At 39.8% G+C, this 22,933-nt stretch overlaps 2 protein-coding genes across 10 annotated transcripts in view; one reads left to right on the top strand and one right to left on the bottom strand.

Moving 5' to 3' along the window:
* Positions 1-534: 534 nt before the first annotated feature.
* On the top strand, positions 535-21,035 carry YARS2 (tyrosyl-tRNA synthetase 2). Its single transcript, XM_060657976.3, has 5 exons — positions 535-1,759; positions 2,555-2,722; positions 17,311-17,466; positions 17,768-17,938; positions 19,455-21,035. The coding sequence occupies exons 1-5, from the start codon at positions 981-983 to the stop codon at positions 19,612-19,614; spliced, it is 1,434 nt and encodes a 477-aa protein (XP_060513959.1). The 5' UTR covers positions 535-980; the 3' UTR covers positions 19,615-21,035.
* The window catches only part of DNM1L (dynamin 1 like), a 49,671-nt gene continuing 47,640 nt past the window's right edge, over positions 20,903-22,933 (bottom strand). For all 9 annotated transcript variants that reach the window (XM_060657966.3, XM_060657970.3, XM_060657967.3 and 6 more), the window contains one exon: positions 20,903-22,716. In XM_060657966.3, the coding sequence (XP_060513949.2) occupies positions 22,660-22,716 (57 nt within the window). In that variant the 3' untranslated portion in view covers positions 20,903-22,659. The remainder of the gene's footprint in view (positions 22,717-22,933) is intronic.

Below are 22,933 nucleotides of genomic sequence, written 5' to 3'. Positions count from 1 at the left end.
GTATTGAAAGTAGTCCTAGAAATAAGACCCTAAAATGGATTTTGGGGGGCCTGGGAGGCTCAGTTGGTTAGGCATCAGACTCTCGGATCTCAGCTCAGGTCTTGATCTCCGGATGTGAGTTCAGGCACCACAGTTGGGCTCCGCGCTGAAGGTAAAGCCCACATAATAATAATAATAATAATAATAATCATCATTACAACAACAACAACAACAATAAATAGGGTTTTGGAGCTGGATTCTATACCAGCCAACTGGCAATGAGAACCCCATCCATGGTGAGGAGTACTGATAGCAATCGCCATGCTGTGAAAATGTGATCACCTATTTGATTCCAGTTATACTAAACCTGGTTACCTGTAACTGTTACATAATAAAACAGGGCTTTCTGCATTTATTGTATTGAATTTTCTCTCCCTATAGCTTGGACAAGACTGCCACCTCCTGGAGAAGCTGGTGCTCTCATCTACTTGGGGAATCACTCTGAAAATTGTTTGCGTCCCAACGCCCTCTCTCTCTCTCTCTCTCTCCTTTAAGTTAAAAAATTTCTAACCCATCACAACTGTGAACAAGTTTTTGCAATGAGCCAAGAATTCAAACCAATTTGCGCATCACAATTTCATGTTAAAATTTAAACAAACTCTGATGTTTGTAGAGCGCTTCGTAGGTGCAAAGGGCTTTAATTCTTAGTCCTCACAACAGCCCTTTGAAGTAGGAACTATTATCACAGGCACACCTGCGGTACGAATGAGGAAATTAAGTATTAGCGAAGTTAGACTGCAAGCTAAGGAGAACCCCCGTTTACGTCAGAACTCCAATGACTGCTGAGAACTCAAGCTCCGTAGCTAAGTGACCGTCTCGCCCCCCCCCCGGGCATGCGCAGAAAAACACGGAAGCAATTTCCGTAGTAATTATGGGAGTCTGACACTGGGGGTGTGGCAAGGGCTCCAAAATCCCAGCATTCGCATCGTGCCGGTGTCAAGATGGCGGCCCCCATGTTCCGGTGCTTTTCCCGGGGCAGGTGGTTTGGGAGCCCAGGCACGTCAGGAGTCTTGTTCCTGGGACTGCGTGAGGCCCATTCGGGCGCTCAGGGGCTGCTGGCGGTGCAAAAGGCTCGAGGTCTGTTCAAGGAGTTCTTCCCCGAGAGGGGTACGAAGATAGAGCTCCCAGAGCTTTTCGACCGTGGAACGGGCAACTTTCCCCAGACCATCTACTGCGGTTTCGACCCCACGGCCGACTCGCTTCATGTGGGGCATCTGCTAGCTCTTCTGGGCCTGTTTCACTTCCAGCGAGCAGGCCACAACGTGATTGCGCTGGTGGGAGGTGCCACCGCGCGCCTGGGAGATCCGAGCGGCCGCACCAAGGAGCGCGAGGCCCTGGGCGCAGAACGCGTGCGAAGCAATGCGCGCGCCCTGCGCCAAGGCCTCGAGGCCATGGGTGCCAATCACCAGCAGCTCTTCGCGGATGGGCGGCCTTGGGGAAGCTTCACGGTACTGGATAATTCAGCCTGGTACCAGAAGCAGCACCTGGTGGACTTCCTATCCGCCGTAGGCGGCCACTTCCGCATGGGGACGCTCCTGAGCCGGTTGAGCGTCCAGACCCGACTCAAGAGTCCCGAGGGCATGAGCTTGGCCGAGTTTTTTTACCAGGTGCTCCAGGCTTATGATTTCTACTATCTGTTCCAACATTATGGATGCCGGGTCCAGCTGGGTGGATCTGATCAATTGGGCAATATCATGTCCGGATACGAGTTTATCCACAAGTAAGCGCCTTTAGACCCAGGAGAAATCGTGTGACCAAATAATTTACACCCGAATATCCTACGATTCACTATTGGGATTGGGTAGTGACGCCCTTGTCAAGTCCTTTTTGGTTTTCTCCCCGTTAAGAGTATGAAATGGTGTCGATGTGACAGGCTGATAATGAGAACTAACGGGCTGGATTAATGGTATTAGGTATGGAACATATTCTAGAACTCTGCAGGAAATACACCACCAGCCAGGATTCTGTGTTACTGAATTGAGAAACTGCTTTCCTTTGTTTATACTTGAATGGGATTGTGCCTCGGTGAGTAGTTTCTGCTTTAGCTGCACCTTCCATGAAGCTAGTATTAGTTTTTGGTTGGCATCGCAAAAAATTGTTTTTCAGCTCCAAATGTTTGGCGAATAATGTAGATTTTAATGACATTTTCTTAAGGGAGATGAACTCTGTAGTTCTAGCCTAGCCCATGTGCTACTCATTTTTAAAATCCCTTAAAGCATCCTTAGTGTCTCTACCTGACTCCTTACCCAGTTTTCTTTCCTTGTTTTCTTGGGCCTTTAAAGTTTTGAGGCCCTAGTTATACAGAAACTCCCCCAGAGTCACTGGTTCCATTGTAGTTGAGAATGACAAATGCCAAAACAGTGAGTGCTCTGAAAACGAGGGACGAACATTCAGATTTAGAAGGTAAAGGAAGTTTTCTCAGAGCAAGAGACCAGAATGAAATCTGAAGAACGATTAGCAAAACCTACCAACACTTGTGACTGAAGCGCATAATGAAGTTTTCCTTTATGCTTAGGTTGACTGGAGAAGACGTATTTGGAATCACTGTTCCTCTAATTACAAGTACAACAGGAGCAAAATTGGGAAAGTCTGCTGGTAATGCTGTGTGGCTAAACAGAGATAAGACCTCTCCATTTGAATTGTATCAATTCTTTGTCAGGCAGCAGGATGATTTGGTAGAAAGGTGAGTTCTTAATAGTGTGCTGAGAACAATTAAGTATATTAAGCTCATGGTATAATTTTAGCCATTGAATCTTTGTGTGCCTTTTATAGTTTTTTGTGTTTTGTTTTCACTTAGATTCTACTTAAGACACAGAACATTGCAATTTTAACTGTTCTAAACAAGTTTTTTGTTAGTTAAAGCAGAGAACTACCGTGACTCCTGAAAAACTTAGAGTCAAGTTTTGATATACCTCTAGTAAGTACTTAGGATGTTATCAGTTGCATAGTCTGGTTTTTTCACTCCTTTTATGGTCAACTTGACTAAACCTTATTTTACTCTTATCTCTCAAGTTTCTTTTCTTTACCATAACGTAGTACACACTTTGAAGATCCTTTTTTAAAAATGATTTTCTCTAACGAGAAAATCACATTATCTTATTATTCATTCACATTATCTTAAACCCTTCAAAGAATGTAATTGATGATAAAAATGTACCTGCAACAAAGAAAAGGTGAATTTTACCAAAAATCATTTTTCCAGACTGAGAAATGTTTTATAATGAACTACAATAATTAAGATTTTTTTTCCTTCAGGTTTGTTTTCAACATATTTGATGATACAGTTTAGAGTTTTGATGTATCAAGAACTGACATCTTTTTGAATATTTCATTTTCTACTTGGCTGTGATGTATAAAAATAGAATTAATTTCTGTGTATTAACTGTGTGCCCAGCAACTCTGCTAAACTCTTATTAATTCTAATAATAATGTTTGGATTTTAAAGCACAAGCTTAAATGTAAGGGTAAGTGACAGACAAATGGGAAAGATTAGAGAATCCAGATAAACTCCAGCATCTATGGTCACTTAATGTCTGTGGAGCTGCAGAACAGTGGGATAAGACCATCTTTTCTTTCTTTCTTTTTTTTTTTTTTTAATTTTTTTAATGTTTATTTATTTTTGAGAGAGAGACAGACAGCTGTGAGCGGGGAAGGGGCAGAAGGAAAGGGAGACACAGAATCAGAGGCAGGCTCTAGGCTCTGAGCTGTCAGTACAGAACCCAACGCCAGGCTCGAACTCATCAACGATGAGATCATGACCTGAGCCAAAAGTCAGACGCTTGACTGACTGAGCCACTCAGGTGCCCCAAGACTATATTTTCAATATATATCACTTGGATAATTAGATGCCTTATTTGAGGAAAATGATGAAATTTAACCTCACACTGTATGCAAAAATCAATGCCAGGTAGGTTGTCAACATAATCTGTAACGAAAGCTAAATCATGTGTTCAGAGCATAAATAGGAAAATCTCTTCATACCTGGGATAAAGATTCTTATGTGAGATACAAAGAAAAAGATTGGTAAATTAGACAATTAAAATTGAGATCTACAGTTCTCCAAAAGCCACCATTAAGAGTAGAATACCAGTTCCATGTACTAAAAGTACTAGCTATCCCTCATTGTGGTCTTGATTTCCATTTCCCTTAGGATTAGTGATGTTGAGCATCTTGTTATATTGGACCATCAGTTTGTCTTTGGAAAAATGTCAGGTCCTCTGCTAATTTTTAAATTGGATTATTATTGGAGTTGACTTGTATGAGTTCTTTTTGGATCTTGTTGATCTATCGTTTGCAAGTGTCTTCTTCCAGTCAGTAAGTCATTTTGTTGATGGTTTCCTTCTCTGTGTGAAAGCTTTCTATTTTGGTGTAGTATCAATAGTTTATTTTCACTTTGTTTCCCTTGTCTGAGGAGACATATCTAGCAAAATGTCTAATTTCTAGAAAATGTCTAGAAAAAAAATGCTAAGGCCCATGTCAGATTACAGCCTATGTTTTCTTCTAGGAGTTTCATAGTTTCAGGTCTCAAATTTAGGTCTTTAATCCATTTTGAGTTTATTTTTATGTATGTTGTAAGAAAGTGGTCCAGTTTCATACTTTTGCATGTAGCTGTCCAGCTTTCCTAGCACCATTTGTTGAAGAGACTTTCTTTTCTCCATTGTATTGTCTTGCCTCCTAGTGTCATAGATTCACTGACCATATAAGTGTGGGTTTATTTCTGGGCTTTCTATTCTCTTCTCTTGATCTATGTGTCTATTTTTCTGCCAGTATTTCATTCTGTTTGATTACTCTGGCTTTGTAATGTATTTTGAAATCTGAAAGTGTGATACCTCCAGCTTTGTTATTCTTTCTCCTGATTATTTTGGTGATTCTGGGTCTTTTGTGGTTCCATATGAGGATTATTTGCTCTAGTTCTGTGAAAAATGCTGTTGGTATTTTGAGAGGGATAGCATTGAATCTATAGTTTGCTTTGCGTAGGATGGACATTTTAATAATATGAATTCTTTATATGAGCATAGACTATCTTTCCATTGTTTGTGTGATACTCAGTTTCTTTCATCAGTGTTTTATAGTTTTCACAGTACAAGACTTTAACCTCCTTGGTTGAGCATGGTAGTCTTTTAAGTAATCTCTACACCCAGCGTGGGGCTTGAACCCACAACCCTAAGATGAAGAGTTGCATGCTTTAGGGCCACCTGGGTGGCTCAGTTGGTTAAGCATCCGACTTCAGCTCAGGTCATGATCTCGTGGTTCATAAATTCAAGACCCACATTGGGCTCTGTGCTGACAGCTCAGAGCCTAAAGCCTGCTTCAGATTGTGTGTCTCCCTCTCTGTCCCTCCCACACTCATTCATTCATTCATTCATTCTCTCTCTCTCTCTCTCTCTCTCTCTCTCTCTCTCTCAAAAATAAATGAAAACATTTAAAGAGAGAGAGAGAGAGAGATGCATGGTCTACTGACTGAGCCAGCCAGCACCCCTAAGCTTGGTAGTCTCTTATAATCCTTTGTATTTCTGTGGTGTCATTCGTATCTTTTCTCATTGCTGATTTTATGTATTTGAGTCCTCTTTTTTACTTGATGAATTTGGCAAACGGTTTATCAGTTTTGTTTATCTTTTCAAAGAACCAGGTTTTGGTTTCACTTATCTTTTCATTTTTTTTTAAGTCGCTTTTCATTTATTTGCTCTGATCTTTATTATTTCTTTGCTTCTGCTAACTTTTGACTTTGTTCTTTTTCTAACTCCTTTGGTTGTAAGCTTAGATTGATATTTTTCTGGTTTCTTGAGAGAGGTCTGTATTGCTCTTAGAACTGTTTTTGCTATGTCCCAGAGATTTTGGAACATCATGCTTCCATTATATTTGTTTCCAGGTATTTTTAAATTTCCTCTCTGATTTCTTTGTTGACACATTGGTTATTTAGTAACATGTTATTCAGCCTCCACGTGTTTGTGTTTTTTCACAATTTTTTTTTGTAATTGATTTCTAGTTTCACACCTAAAAGAGGTTTGATATGATTTCAGTTTTCATAAATTTATTGAGACTTGTTTTGTGGCTTAACATATGACCTATCATAGACCATGTTCCATGTGCACTTGAAAAGAATGTGTATTCTTTTTTTTTTTTTTTAATGTTTATTTATTTTTGAGAAGAGTGAGACAGAGCATGAGCGGGGGAGGAGAGAGAAAGAGGGAGACACAGAATCTGAAACAGGCTCCAGGCTCTGAGCTGTCAGCACAGAGCCTGACGCGGGGCTCACAGACCGTGAGATCATCACCTGAGCCGAAGCCAGACGTTTAACTGACTGAGCCACCCAGGCGCCCCAAGAATGTGTATTCTTTTGTTGGGATGGGATATTCTGTGTATCTGTTAAGTCCATCTGGTCTATTATGTTGTTCAGAAGCACTGGTTCCTTGATTTTTCTGCCTGGATGACCTATCCTTGGATGTAAGTGGGGTGTTAAAGTCCCATTCTATTATCGTATTATTGATTTCTCCCTTTTATGTCCATTAATATTTGCTTTACATACTTAGGTGCTACCATTTTTGGCACATAGAAATTTATAATTGTTCTATCTTTGTTGGATTGATCCTTTATCATTATGTTAATGCTCTTTTCTCTTGTTATAGTCCTTGTTTTAAAGTCTATTTTGTCTGATATAAGTACTAATGCCGTGACTTTTTGTTTGTTTCCATTTTGATGGAATACTTGTCTTCATCTCTTCGTTTTAATTTTGTGTCTTTAGGTCAGAATGAGTGTCTCGTAGACAGCACATAGATGTGTCTTGGGGTTTTTATCCATTCAGTCAGCCTGTGTTTTTTGATTGGAGCATATAGACCCTTAACATTAAAGTAATTATTGATAGTTATATACTTAATTGCCATTTTGTTGTTTGATTGTTTTTGTAGTTCTTCTGTCCCTTTCTTGCTCTCTTCCCTTGTGATTTCATAACTTTCTTTAGTGTTATGCTTGAATTCTTTTTATTTTTTTCCATATGTATTCTCTTTTCAAAGGTTTGTAGTTACCATGAGGTTCATATTTAACACCCTACATATATAGCAGTCTGTTTTAAGTTGATAGTCACTTAAGTTTGAACGCACTTACTATTATTTTTAATGTTTTAATTTTTTGAGAGAGACAGAGCACAAGTAGGGGAGGAGCAGAGAGAGGGAGACACAGAATCCAAAGCAGGCTCCAGGTTCTGAGCTGTCAGCACAGAGCCCAATGTGGATCTCAAACCCACAAACACAAGATCATGACCTGAGCTGAACTTGGATGCTTCACTGAGCCAACCAGGTGCTCCTGAACATGTTTAGAAAGCATTACATTTTTATTCACCTCCTCCACATTTTATGTATTTGTATGTTTTTATTTTTTGTACTGCTTAACCAATTATTGTAGATATAATTGATTTTACTGCTCTTGTCTTTGAACCTTCGCAATAGCTTTGTGATTGATGTGGTACCTTTACTATATATTTGCTTTCACCATTGAAATTGTCATAATTATTCTAAGTTTTAGTTATGGCCTCTTCTTTCCCACTTACAAAAGTCCCTTGAACATTCTTGTAATGCTGGTTTAGTGGTGACGAATACCTTTAACTTTTGTTTATATGGGGAATTCTTTACCCCTCCTTCAGTTCTGAATGATAACCTTGCTGGGTAGAGTATTCTTAGTTGTAGTTTATTTCCTTTCATCATTTTGAATATACTGTGTGCTCCCTCTAGAGCCTGCAGTTTCTGCTGAAAAATCAGTTGATAGCCTTTTGGGAGTTGCTTTGTACATCACTGTTTGCTTTTCTCTTCCCACTGTTAAGATTCTGTCCTTTTAGTTTTTGACATTTTAATTATCAATGTGTCTTGATATGGACTTCTTTGGGTTCATCTTATTTGGGGCTCTCTGTGTTTCCTGGATTCAGATGTCTGTTTCCTACCCCAGGTTAGGGAAATTTTCGGCTATTATGTCTTCAAATAAGTTTTCTCCCTTTCTCTCTGTTTTTTTTTTTTTTTGAACCCATATAATGTGAATGTTAGTATGCTTGTTGTGTCAGAGGTATGTGTTCTCAATTAATTCTGTATTACTAGGAATTATAGCTTAATTGGGGAAATCTGAGCATTAAGGTTTTGAAGGTAAATGGTGAGATACCATTCATTATAGGCTGACTTACATACCAACCAAATGTGACTATTGAATGAGGAGACTCCATCTCAGTATCTTTAATAACAGGTTATAAGCTTTTAATGACCTGTTTAAATTGGTATTAGGGGGTGTTTACCATCTTGCCCACAGGAGGAAGAGTCACTGGCATCCACGTGGTAAATTACACCAGGAATGCCAAGAACTTGGGCCTGTTCGATGTTGCATGGCATTGTGTCAATGCATCCATGCCTATAGTAGGGAGGGAAAGGACCAAGGAGGCCACCACCAGAAGGAGCCATTTGAAGTAAATGGCCCCTGTAGTTAGTTACATCTGAATGGATTTGTACACCTTTGATTGTTTTACTGGCAATTCTCTTTTAAGAATTTAGAGAGATTGGAATAACAGTGACTTGGGCCTTGATGTCTAATCAGACATTTTTTTTTTAATTCTACCAAATATTTATTTATTGTATATAATTTATTGTCAAATTGGTTTCCATACAACACCCAGTGCTCATCCCACCAGGTGCCCTCCTCAATGCCCATCACCCACTTCCCCCCCCTCACCCCGCATCAACCCTCAGTTTGTTCTCAGTATTTAAGAGCCTCTTATGATGTGCCTCCTTCCCTCTATATAACTTTTTTCCCCCTTCCCCCGTCTTCTGTTATGTTTCTCAAGATCCACTTATGAGTGAAAACATATGGTGTCTGTCTTTCTCTGCCTGACTTATTTCACTTAGCATAACACTCTCCAGTTCCATCCACGTTGCTACAAATGGCCAGATTTCATTCTTTCTCATTGCCAAGTAGTATTCCATTGTATATATAAACCACATCTTTTTTATCCATTTGTCAGTTGATGGACATTTAGGCTCTTTCCATAATTTAGCTATTGTTGAAAGTGGTGCTATAAACATTGGGGTACATGTGCCCCTATGAATCAGCAGTCCTGTATCCATTGGGTAAATTCCTAGCAGTGCTATTGCTGGGATTGGGCAGTTCTATTTTTAATTTTTTGAGGAATCTCCACACTGTTTTTCAGAGCAGCTGCACCAGTTTGCATTCCCACCAACGTGCAAGAGGGTTCCCGTTTCTCCACATCCTCTCCAGCATCTATAGTCTCCTGATTTGTCTATTTTAGCCACTCTGACCAGCGTGAGGTAGAATCTCAGTGTAGTTTTGATTTGTATTTCCCTGATGAGCAGTGACATTGAACATCTTTTCATGTGCCTGTTGGCCATCTGGATGTCTTCTTTAGAGAAGTGTCTATTTATATCTTCTGCCCGTTTCTTCACTGGATTATTTGTTTTTCGGGTGTGGAGTTTGGTGAGTCTTTATAGATTTTGGATACTAGCCCTTTGTCTGATATGTCATTTGCAAATATCTTTTCCCATTCTGTCAGTTGCCTTTTAGTTCTGTTGATTGTTTCCTTTGCAGTGCAGAAGCTTTTTATCTTGATGAGGTCCCAATAGTTCATTTTTGCTTTTAATTCCCTTGCCTTTGGAGATATACCAAGTAAGAAATTGTTCCAGCAGAGGTCAGAGAGGTTTTTTCCTGTTTCTCCTCTAGGGTTTTGATGCTTTCCTGTCTCACATTCAGTTCCTTCATCCATTTTGAATTTATTTTTGTGAATGGTGTCAGAAGGTGGTCTAGTTTCATTCTTCTGCATATTGCTGTCCAGTTCTCCCAGCACCATTTGTTAAAGAGACTCTCTTTTTTTCCATTGGATATTCTTTCCTGCTTTGTCAAAGATAGTTGGCTGCACATTTGTGGGTCCAAATCTGGAGTCTCTATTCTATTGGTCTATGTGTCTGTTTTTGTGTCAATACCATACTGTCTTGATGATTACAGCTTTGTAGTAGAGGCTAAGTCTGGGATTGTGATGCTTCCCGCTTTGGTTTTCTTCTTCAAAATTACTTTGGCTATCAGGGTCTTTTGTGGTTCCATACAGACTTTAGGATTGCTTGTTCTAGCTTCGAGAAGAATGCTGGTGCAATTTTGATTGGGATTGCATTGAATGTGTAGGTTGCTTTGGGTAGTATTGACATTTTGACAATATTTATTCTTGAAACCCATGAGCACGGAATGTTTTTCCATTTCTTTGTGTCTTCTTCAATTTCCTTCATAAGTTTTCTATAGTTTTCAGTATACAGATCTTTTACGTCTTTGGTTAGGTTTATTCCGAGGTATTTTATGCTTCTTGGTGCAATTGTGAATGGGATCAGTTTCTTTATTTGTCTTTCTGTTGCTTCATTATTGGTGTATAAAAATGCAACTGATTTCTGTACATTAATGTTGTATCGTGCAATTTTGCTGAATTCATGTATCAGTTCTAGCAGACTTTTGGTGGAGTCTATCGGGTTTTCCATGTAGAATGTCATGTGATCTGCAAAAAGTGAAAGCTTGACTTCATCTTTGCCAATTTTGATGCCTTTGATTTCCTTTTGTTGTCTGATTGCTGATGCTAGAACTTCCAACACTATGTTAAACGACAGCGGTGAGAGTGGGCATCCCTGTTGTGTTCCTGATCTCAGGTGGAAAGCTCTCAGTTTTTCCCCATTGTGGGCTTTTCATAAATGGCTTTTATGATGTTAAATATGTTCCTTCTATCCCGACTTTCTCGAGGGTTTTTATTAAGAAAGGATGCTGAATTTTGTTAAAGGCTTTTTCTGCATCGATGGACAGGATCTTATCGTTCTTTTCTTTTATTAATGTGATGTATCACATTGATTGATTTGCAAATATTGAACCAGCCCTGCGGCCCAGGAATGAATCCCATCTGATCATGGTGAATGATTATTTTTATATGCTGTTGAATTGATTTGCTAGTATCTTGTTGAGAATTTTTGCATCCATATTCATCAGGGATATTGGCCTGTAGTTCTCTTTTTTTGCTGGGTCTCTGTCTGGTTTAGGAATCAAAGTGATGCTGGCTTCATAGAATGAGTCTGGAAGTTTTCCTTCCCTTTCTATTTTTTGGAACAGCTTGAGAAGGATAGGTATTAACTCTGCTTTAAATGTCTGGTAGAATTCTCCAGGGAAGCCATCTGGTCCTGGACTTGTATTTGTTGGGAGATTTTTGATAACTGATTCAATTTCTTCACTGGTTATGGGTCTGTTCAGATTTTCTGTTTCTTCCTGTTTGAGTTTTGGAAGTCTGTAGGTGCTTAGGGTCTTTGTCCATTTCTTCCAGGTTGTCCAGTTTGTTGGCATATAATTTTTCATAGTATTCCCTGATAATTGCTTGTATTTCTGAGGGACTGGTTGTAATAATTCCATTTTCATTTGTGATTTTATCTATTTGGGTACTCTCCCTTTTCTTTTTGAGAAGCCTGGCTAGAGGTTTATCAATTTTATTTATTTTCTCAAAAAACCAACTCTTGGTTTCATTGATCTGCTCTACTGTTTCTTTAGATTCTAAATTGTTTATTTCTGCTCTGATCTTTATTATTTCTCTTCTTCTGCTGGGTTTGGGGTGTCTTTGCTGTTTTGCTTCTAGTTCCTTTAGGTGTGCTGTTAGATTCTGTATTTGAGATTTTTCTTGTTTCTTGAGGTAGGCCTGGATTGCAATGTATTTTCCTCTCACTACTGCCTTTGCTGCATCCAAAAGGGTTTGGATTGTTGTATTTTCATTTTCATTTGTTTCCATTTATCTTTTAATTTCTTTAATTGCCTGGTTGACCCATTCATTCTTTAGTAGGATGGTCTTTAGCCTCCATGTTTTTGGAGGTTTTCCAGACTTTTTCCTGTGATTGATTTCAAGTTTCATAGCATTGTGATCTGAAAGTGTGCATGGTATGATCTCAATTCTTTTATACTTATTAAGGGCTGTTTTGTGACTCAGTATGTGATCTTTCTTGGAGAATGTTCCATGTGCACTAGAGAAAAAAATATATTCTGTTGCTTTGGGATGCAGAGTTCTAAATATATCTGTCAAGTCCATCTGATCCAATGTATCATTCAGGGCCCTTGTTTCTTTATTGATTCTCTGTCTAGATGATCTATCCATTGTGGTAAGTGGCGTATTAAAGTCTCCTGCAATTACCACATTCTTATCAATAAGGTTGCTTATGTTTGTGATTGTTTTATATATTTGGGGACTCCCGTATTCGGTGCATAGACATTTATAATTGTTAGCTCTTCCTGATGGATAGACCCTGTAATTATTATATAATGCCCTCTTCATCTCTTGTTACAGCCTTTAATTTAAAGTCTAGTTTGTCTGATATAAGTATGGCTACTCCAGCTTTCTTTTGACTTCCAGTAGCATGATAGATAGTTCTCCATCCCCTCACTTTCAATCTGAAGGTGTCCTCAGGTCTAAAATGAGTCTCTTGTAGACAGCAAATACATGGGTCTTGTTTTTTTTTAATCCATTCTGATACCCTATGTCTTTTTGTTGGAGCATTTAGTCCATTTATATTCAGTGTTATTATTGAAAGATACAGGTTTAGAGTCATTGTGATGTCTGTAGGTTTCATGCTTGTAGTGATGTCTTTGGTACTTTGTGGTTCTTGCAACGTTTCACTCACAGAGTCCCCCTTAGGGACATTTTCATTGACCCAGGGGACTACCAGAGTGGTATAGGGGCCACTGTCTCTGGGAGGTGGGATGAGTCCTGGGGAGCCACCAACTCCCTGCGGTAGAGGCTTAGGTGGCTGCCAGCCCTGGGTTTTAGAGAAGAGGTCAGAGGCAGTTGTAGAGACTGGGTTCAAGTCAGGATGGATGGCAGCTGAGTGGCAAGAGGGTGGATGGCCGAAGGGGGCTATAGATGAGGGAATGCTAGTGTTAGGATCTAGAGTTTAGAGACTGGCTATCTAGATACTAAGTGGCCAGGAACACTGAGATTTTGTAACTCCCAGAAGAAGTTAACCTGTGTGTTTTCATAAAGGGCAAAATTAAGTTGAGGATTTATTGGAGTTGGGAGCCCTTTTTGTTGAGGGAAATTTGTTCAAGGGGGCAGCGGGGGTAGAAGGGCATAGATCTGAAGTGTCTGGGTACCTGGATAGTAACCTCCTCCATGTCTAGCAACCATGCCCGTGCCCCCCAGTACCTTTCAAATGGTTTCAGCAGTCCCATTAAAATTAGTAGCACTGCCCTGTAGTTAGGGGGAGCGCCTTATAGAGTAATACTCTGGACTCGGGGTCACTTGAGGCCTCGTCAGGTTTAGAAATGAAGAGGGTGTCATTTGGGTCACTATGGTCATTGAAATGATAAACATAAGGGACCACGCCAACTTTGCTGTAGGAGACAGGCCTAGTCTAATGTTTCCCATTCACTGTGAGCCTTAGCTCTAGTGATTTCTGTGAGGAAAGGATGAGCACAGCACCAGGCAGTAAATATCCAGGGTGGGGGGGTAGGTACAGGTATCAGTGGCTCTGGGGGCTCCATCTTCCTTTACTCGTCCTCATCCTCATCAGTGGCCTCAACAACCAGGTCAGCTTTTCCTTTGGTACTAGGGGCACCCCCTGAGACATGTTGCTTTGTTCTATCCCATTTGGGGAGGAAAGCCTAGGGGGCTCAGGATGTGGTATCTCAAAGGAAACAGACATGTAGCTGGACTGTTCTCTGAGAAGATTATAGATTTTAGGGTCTTCAGGGGCGCCTGGGTGGCTCAGTCGGTTAAGCGCCCGACTTCATCTCAGGTCACGATCTCGCGGTTCATGGGTTCCAGCCCCGCGTCGGGCTCTGCGCTGACAGAGCCCGGAGCCTGCTTTGGATTCTGTGTCTCCTTCTCTCTCTACCCCTCCCCCGCTCGTGCTCTGTCTCTGTCTCAAAAATAAATAAACCTTAAAAAATATTTAAAAAAAAAAAATTAAAAATAAATAAATAAATAAATAAATAAATAAAAGATTTTAGGGTCTTCAGAGAGACTGGCCTGTTGTGCAGTTCAGCCATGAGTAACAGTTTTCAATCACAGGCCACAAACCTGTAATAGCCAGTTAGCTCCCTTCTATCCTTCCTGCTGCACAAAGTCTTTAAGGTTAGAATTTCAGTTAAGGCATAATTTCTGATGCCTTAATTGTTACTTTCTGATTTTCTTCATTACGTTGATCTTACGTGTTGTTACCAGAAAAAGTTTCTGGAAAATGTCCCTGTGAGCCCACTTCATAAGTGGCTGCATTCCTTTCCAGGGTGTCCCAGTTGCCCTCCCCAGGATTGGGATCTGCCTCCACTAGCGCAGTGTACACGGTACCTTTGGGAAAGCCCTAGCTTTCCTGTTGGTGCAAATAGCAGAGCCTTGGCATGTTGGTACCTGGTGGCACTAAGCAATGCCCAGGAAGCTTTCATCTCTGTTAAATAAATTTTGCATTTATTTGGAGCTGATGTACCTCCTCTGGGGTCTTAAGAGGCACTGGCATAAGATGTTCAGGACATTTGTGTTTGTCTATTAATTGTTTAGCAACATCACACCGGAGACTGGACTTATGATATCCCATGGGGTTAGGGAGACAAAGTGATGGTGAGTGTAGCGGCCATGTGGGGACAGCAAGCCTCAGTGAATGTCTCCTTTCATGGTGCCACTGGTTTCCTATTACAAGGCTGTTCCGTGTATCTGGGTTAGGGCACATAGTCCCACTGTGACCCACCACTCAGTGGTCACTAGGGGAGTTCTCACTCCTCCTTATCTACTGGAGTACCCTTTCCTCGGTACCATTAACCCAAAGCCTCATCTTGGGCAGCAGTCACAGCCTTGGGGTTCACTCTGCCTTCACTAGCTGTCCTTGGCGCAAGGCAGGGAGGACCCTCATGTACATTAGTAGTCAGTAAAGGCCTTTATAATTAGTGGTCTTATCATCTCATTAGTCCATATAGCCTAAATCACCTTGCACTGGAGAGTGAATTATTATGGTAGTAGTGACAGGAAGCACACAGCAGAGGCAATATGCAGAAGCACGGAAGAGTGCAGTAGACCTCCAGCAAGTGGTGCTGCCTTCCCAAATGGTGTCACCATCTGGGTTAGCCAGTCACAGTTAGTAAGGTGGTTGAAGCTGGGGGTGGTGCATGGGGGGCTCAGTCTGTTGGGCTCCAACTCTTGATTTCGGCTCAGGTCAGGATCTCATGGTTTGTGAGTTCAAGCCCTCATTAAGGTCTACGCTGATGACGCAGAGACTCCTTGGGATTCTGCCTCCGTATCTCTCTGCCCCTCCCCTGCTTGCTCGTTCTCTCTCTCTCTCTTTCTCAAAACAAATAAAAATAAACTTTGAAGACAAAAAAAAGATACTTGAAGCTAAACGCGTTCCCGTAAGTTAACTACAAGTGCTATCATCACACAGTCCCCTTGACTGTACCATCTACCAACTGTTTGGCTCTCAGACTATTGATAGTGGTGCCAGCGGTTAGAAATGCCTGGGGACACTCACCTGGGCTGACTACTTGTGGCTGCACTTAGAGATGGTTCCCTGACCCGAGTGCCTCTTGTGAGTTCGTCTTGTGGCTAGACTTGCCTTAAGGGTTCTTACAATTGCAGGACGCACCTCAGCCACAACCATCAGAGAACTTCGAAAAACAAGATTTATGACTCAGAAGTTCTGGAGGGTCCGTGGCATTCTGGGGTCTCAGGGAGAGAGAGAGGAAGAGAGTGTGGTCCAGGGGCTCTGCATTATTGGGATGAAGGGTGAAGTGCCTAAGGACTTTGTGAGTTCTTTATTGGCAAATTTAAAACAGCAGAAATTAGGAAGTGGGAAGGGAGAAACAGCGTCACTCAAGCGGCCAGTTATGTAGGTTACCCAGAGCTTTCTAAAAGAGGAGCTTCATGCGTGTCAGTAGTCTGGTGCTTTGTCTAGTTGACTTGCTGCTAGCTGTGCCATGCAGCTGGCAGTATGTTTATTTGAGGTGGAGGGCTTTGAAATGCATGCCTTGGCTGTCAGAGGGTTAATGTCAGGTACCGATGCTACACTTACAGAACTACTTAGGAAAAATACGTGTCTCTGCTTATTAAACCTGTATTTGTACATAACCTGTGACCCAGCAGTTCCTCTCCTGGCTATGTCCCCAAAAGAAATCAGTGCACACAGGCACCAAGAGAAATATATGGGAATATTCATAGCAGCATTATCAGTAATTGTCCAAGAGTAGAAACAACACAGAATAAATAAATATATCGTGGAAACAGTCACAGCACAGAATGCTGTACGTGACAGCTGTTCGCACAACCACATGGATGAGCCTCTTACTGAACATAATCATCTGCCAGAAAAGCCAAACACAAAAATGTATTCTGTATGATTCCGTTTATATAAAGCCTGAAAACAGGCAAAACAAAGTGAAGCTGTTTACGGAGGGGTACTGAAATGGTAAAAGTATAAAGAAAAATAAGTGATCATTTTGAAAGGCGAAGGAGTGGTTCATTTGGAGAGGAAGGGGATGTGATAAATTTGGGCTTCGGTGGGTGGAGGCAATGATGTATTTCTAGGCAGGTGATGGTAGATGTTTGCTTTCTGATTCATTAAACTATGTGATTTGCATACTTTTCTATGTCTTTCTATGTGTTTTATTTTAAAAAGAGGATACACAAAATAGTATGTCAGGAAGTTACAAATTTTTTATTTATGGGCACATATACATAAAAGTACTAAAACATCCCTAGGAAGGATGGGCACAAATTTAGATTAGCTTCTCTCTGTGGGCGAGGAGGGGAATATGGTAGTGCTGGGATCTAGAGCTGTACTTTTCTTTTTCAAAAAGAAAGGTCTGGAACAAAGATGGCAAAATAGTAACATCCTCAGTGTGGGTGGTATGTGCACGGGTGTCTTTTTTGGGTACTTTTCTTCATGTTTATTTTTCATAATTAAAAATAAATTTAAAGGGGCACCTGGGTGGTTCAGTTGGTTAAGCATCTGTCTCCTCACTTCGGCTCAGGTCACGATCTCAGGGTCATGGGATCGAGCCCCGCGTTGGGTTCTGTGCTGACAGCGCGAAGCCTGTTGGGATTCTCTCTCCCTCCCTCTACCACCTGCTTCTCTCTCTCGCTTGATCTTAGCCAAAAGGCCGAGAAGCGATGCTTCTCTCTCTCAATGAATGAATGAATGAATTTAAAAGTAGGCAGGATGATTTTTAAAGGGTAAGGGAGTTAGAGATAAAAATTAGATATGTTATTTATATATACCTAACACTGTATTTTTTGCCCCAAAGGTACCTGAAGCTCTTCACTTTTCTGCCCCTTCCAGAGATTGACCACATAATGCAGCTGCATGAGAAAGAGCCAGAAAAGCGGGGTCCTCAGAAACGACTTGCTGCAGAAGTTACAAAGCTTGTTCATGGACAAGAAGGACTGGCTTCTGCTAAAAGGTGGCCTTTTAGAATAACTGAAAGTGGATAAAGTTAATGTAATTAATAGACTTGAGAAAATTCATTAGGGTTGTTATTTACCACTAACAAGAATTGTCAGTGGTTGACCTAAGTACTGTAGAATAGCTTCTGTTGGAAAGAAAGATCACCTTGAATTAAGTGTAAATTATGTAAGATAAACGTTGCTGTTTCAAAACCTTTCAGTGTGGAACATAATGGGCACTCCATAATTGGTTACTGGGTACTAGCCTGTGTGTCTGGATAAGCGCTCACGTGATGTGGTTCTCAATGTGTTTTTCAGGTGCACTCAAGCCCTTTACCATAGTAGCATAGACGCACTGGAGGTCATGTCTGATCAAGAGCTAAAAGAGCTGTTTAAAGAAGCTTCGTTTTCTGAACTAGTTCTCGACCCAGGAACAAGTGTCCTAGATACATGTCGCAAAGCAAATGCCATTCCAGATGGTCCCCGAGGGTAAGATTATTTAACTTTTAGATTCACAGTTAATTCGGCAATAAATGTTACAGTTCACAGCATGTGTTTCCAGAAGGTGTTTTCCTGATAATGCTTCAATGGGGTCTCATTTCTGGCAGAAGTTAATCCCAGAATAAAGTGAAAACTGAGTATTGTCGAAAATCCTTTAAATTTTCTATAAAATCTGGTACTACTATACCGTCTCTCCTTAAGTCTAACTCAGTTTCTCCTCAGCATTGGAAAGGACTGTTTAAGGGACCACAGGGGTTACTGAACTTTTCTAGCGGTTTATTTACTGATACCGGAAATGGTACCACTAAAGATGACACCATATCTGATTCTGACAGAGTTCTTAAGTAACACTGACATTTGTTTACATTGTATAAGCTGAGTAAGATTGGCTTGTACATTTAAACAAAATGTAGAAATTGATCTGTAAACTGTAGCAAATAGCCCAAAATAACACTTCCTACGAGAAAGAAATTTGTCCTTAAACAGAAGATGGTTTACTGTAATTTTATAAAACCATGGGTTGTAGCTGTTTATTTCATTTGGTAACATGTTAAGAGAAAATGAACATTTGCCTTTCACAAGGACTTCCAAGGCCTTTCATACTCTAGACCTCTTTTCTTCTCAGAGTTCACTGCTTTCTAGCTACTCCCCATGTTTCCTCGCCGTTTGTGAAATTTACTGCTACTCTCCAGTTTACATGTCTCTTCTTTAAGGAAAATTTCCAACCCCCACCCACCCAGTGTGCTCCTAGAGCAACCTTTCCTGGGGCTTTATAGCATTTAATCACTGTAATTATTTATTTGTCTGGATTACCCCACTAGTTTTCAGTAGTAAAGGCTCTATGAATGTTTATTGAATGAATTGGGCCATAAATAATGTGAGTAAAACCTATTTACATATGCCATCAAAAAATTGTTGCTAAACTGGAATTAGATAAGCTACTGATTTTCCATTTCTGAAATCAGCCCATTTCACTTTTCTAAAAAAGTTCTGCTTTTTAACATTTTCACAAAATGTGCTATTATTTGCATAGTCTCAGAATAGAATTTCCAAGGTTCTTCCAGTTTCATAAGCAAGTTTTCTAAAGGTTTTTGTAATAGCATATATAGTTGTGACTTGTAGCTCATGGAAGCTCATTAAAAGCAGCATTGCCCTTTTTCTGTCAGGAGGCTTCTTTTCTGTAAGCCCCTACTCAAAGTGTGGGGAGGGGGGGAATTGGCTTGAGAAAGTGATTTTGTTACTCATTTTTAAATCACTACCAACTGAATAGTTCTATATAGAGCTGTGGGATATCCCAGCTTTTTCTCTACTAAATAAGAAACTGTGCCTTAAATCTCCTTTAGAAGAGCATTTAAGGGGGGCAGAAATCTAGAGTGAACATAAAGGTAACAATTCAGTGCTAAGTGGTTTTAGTTGGACAGCCTCTGAAGTATAAATGAAATATCATTGGGAGAGGTGAGTGGTGATGGATTTATCTAATTAACGAAAACACTGTTATTTTTAGGTATCGGATGATAACAGAAGGTGGAGTCAGTATAAATCACAGACAAGTAACAAATCCTGAGAGTGTTTTAGTCGTTGGACAACATATTCTTAAGAATGGACTTTCATTACTTAAAATAGGAAAAAGGAATTTCTACATTATAAAATGGCTTCAGCTATGATGAAAAATCCTTCTGGTGGTTCAGACATATCCATCTCATTCTCAAGATGTACCAAAGGTTGGCTCCAGAACTTATACTTTCGTTCACACAAGCCAAACAACAGAGAATGGAGTATACTCTAGGCCTCAGAGTGTGAGTAATTTCATTATTTATATAGGTTGATTAATGTGTAATGATGGGGTATTTTGTTTCCTGATCTGCAGGTATTAAGGACTACCATAGAAAACCATGATTGCCAAGGATAATCTCTTTTAAAAATCCTGTTTCATGAAATAACTATTGTATCCTTCTTGCGCTCTTTTTAGAGATGAGGAAGAACAGTGAAAAAGAGGGCAGAATAAGGACTCTTGGATACTTTTATATCCAAGTGTCTATCTTCCTGACCTTACTAACACCAGCAGCATCCGCAGTGGTCACATTAGAGATGTGAAATACGGTATTGGAAACTGTAGATTTCTGAATTTGTTGCCATTTAGGAAGCAAATACAGTTCTCCTTAAGAAAAAAGTATTACACAAAGCCCTAGTTGGGAGTAGAAATTACAGTAGAAAGTTTCTTTTCAAAGAACAAAAACCAGTACTTTTGAGAAAGTTTCCAATTCAGTTGTCCAGTCTCTTACCTGTGTTTCAGTATAAATTTACTCACAGCCTTGTTTTGCCAGATTACTAAGGTAGCAATATTTTATAAATTTGGAAACTTAAGTTTCAGCTTCTGTCCCCAAGCAGATTACAACTTGAGATAAACTGAAAAGTAACTAGAGAGAAAATAGCGGCAAATGTAGTATCAAATACCCCATCATATGAGAATATCAAAGTAATTCTTCTGGTAAGGGAAGTCTTCAGGTCACACTTAAAGGATTTAGAATCAAGACCTAGTTAAGCTGTACATACATTAGGCAAGTCAATTCTCAGAACTGTTTCTACATGTGAAAAATCAAGGTAGTTATCATCCCTATTTCCCTGAGGACCAAGTGAAACATAAATACAAATGGTTCACAATCTGGTTCCTTCTTGAAAACCTTACAGGCAGCAAAGCATGGCTTTAGTGTTCAAATTCTAGCCATTTACTACCTGGGATACTTGAAACAAATCACTAGCCTAATATGTAAAAATGGAGATGTAATCGTAGCTTTGTGAATTGTGAGATTGCACAGGAAAAAAGTTGTAAAACTTGTCATATAGCATAGCTGTCTTATGTTCCAATTAGATTTATATGTTAAAAAGCTAGTAGATCTAAATTTTTCCCTGGGAGCAAAGTTAGGAAGAATTGACTTATTGACAAAACTTGAATGTCATTTCGTACCGGCAATTTTATTTACATAGCAAGAACATACAGGCGTCCGTGGTAAATGTCAGAGATCATCGTCACATTTCAGAGCTTCACTCAGTTTGAGCCAATAAATGAAGGGTTTCTGAAACTTTACATACCTTTCTTGCCTCTGCTTTTCTTGTACAAGGTGTGTAGTGCCAGCAAGTACATTACCATCACCTCAGTTTTAAAGGTAACGTTTTCAATTTGAAATTATGTTTGATATGCTGGGGAATGGTACACTGTAAGTTTCTCCCCCCTTACAAACTCAAAAGACTGGGATGGTAGTCATCTGATGTATCTGAAGTGAGTAAATCAGGGATGGCTGTACTGATATTGAATAATGGCAGAGTGATTTTAAAGTGTGTGCTAATGAACATTTAGGTAGTATGTATTCTATCAAGAAGGTACTATGAACAGATTCAAAGTAGTACCATTAAGATTGAATCTGGTTTTTATGTTTGAGATCAGTTGCTGAGCCCGTTGTTTGCTAGTACGTGGGTACCATAAGCTCACGTTACCAACACATTGTTCCTGCCAGTAGTCCTTCATGACTGTTGTAACAGAAATGTTAACATGTTCAGTAAATTCTGTATTGCTGATATCTTTTAGAGATGGAGCTAGATGCCTTAAGGATTTTGACCCATATCTTAAAATTTTTATGTAATTCATACCAAGAATCACCTGGGGAATTTTAATAAAATGTGAGTATGTTCTAAACCTCACCCCAAAACTCTGAATGTATTTTAGTAGTAAAAAGCCTTTAGGTGTGTCTGTCCGGATGTTTTTCTTTAAATAATAAGGCTCCATCAGTATTTTCCTATCTGTTGTAATCTAATGTATCATTGGTGTGAAGCAAAAGTAACTGTTACCAACTAATAGAGATGTATACTTCGATGACCAGCACAGTATCTGGTTTTGAGTCTCACCTCCAAGTGACTCTTAGAGCATGTTATGAGTGACCTAATTTAAAGATGTATTGAAATTACTATTATATTTGAAAATCAAGTCTAGATGGTTGTTTTTAATGCAGGAAAGTAGAATTCATGCTTGCAGGTTTAAGAAAGAATCAAAGATAATTTAGATGTTTAATGCACTAGGGCAGCGTGGACCCGGAAGTGGAAGGGCTGCAATAGCTACACCTCATGCACATCACCATCAGTGTTACAGATCTTCTTGTGCCTTCCTTCAGCTTTCTTACTAACACATCAGAGGTTGCAGAGAAGCTCAATAAAAGTAGGTATCGAAAGATAGGTGGACTACAGTGACTGTGAGTAACTTGTCAACTCACACCTTTCAAAGCCAGACCAGTTTATAGTGTGCATGCATTATAGTTGTATGAAATGTCTTCGTGCGTTCTTCTCCAAGGACTATGGCAGCAGTTTTAAGACTGCTCACAGATTACACAGGTCATCTTATCCACAGGCAAACTGCTTGTACGACTAGAACATGAACAGTTCTTTTTAAGTTCAAATGAAACTGTCACAAGAAAGACTTGATGTATTTTATGTGTATTTTTTATGTACGGGGCAACTTTAGAAACAGCCATTTATTATTTGGATTAAATGTACGATTTGTTCTGTGATACAGAGTACGATTTTCAGTTTATAGCCAGTCTCTTCACATGAGCAGATTCATACCATTGCAATACACAGGAGTTCATAAATAAAATTCTACTCAAGTAGGCAGTAACTAGCAAATTTCGAGTCAACAAAGTCTCAGTATTATATAGTTCTCTTCACCAAAGATGAGTCTCTCGGATTTCAGCAATTATTTGACTGGCTCCTTGTAATGCCTACATTAAAAAAGATAAAAAAATTATAGATGCTTATTGAGTTATGATATCAAAAAATCTTGAACCATGTGGAAGTAATCTCTCCCCTTTATATGTGGCAGATCTATACAACTAGTACCTTCAGTCTAAAAATCGAATCAAGTACTATGCAAAAAAACAGACTAGCCATCCTGTGATGACTGTGTATCTCCAGGGATCAGAATGTAGTGTTTATACC

This window comes from Panthera onca, chromosome B4 (genome assembly GCF_046562875.1).
Source record: "Panthera onca isolate mPanOnc1 chromosome B4, mPanOnc1 haplotype 2, whole genome shotgun sequence".
NCBI lineage: Eukaryota > Metazoa > Chordata > Mammalia > Carnivora > Felidae > Panthera > Panthera onca.
Note: the sequence above shows the minus strand (reverse complement) of the source record. Positions and strands in the feature narration are given on the sequence as shown.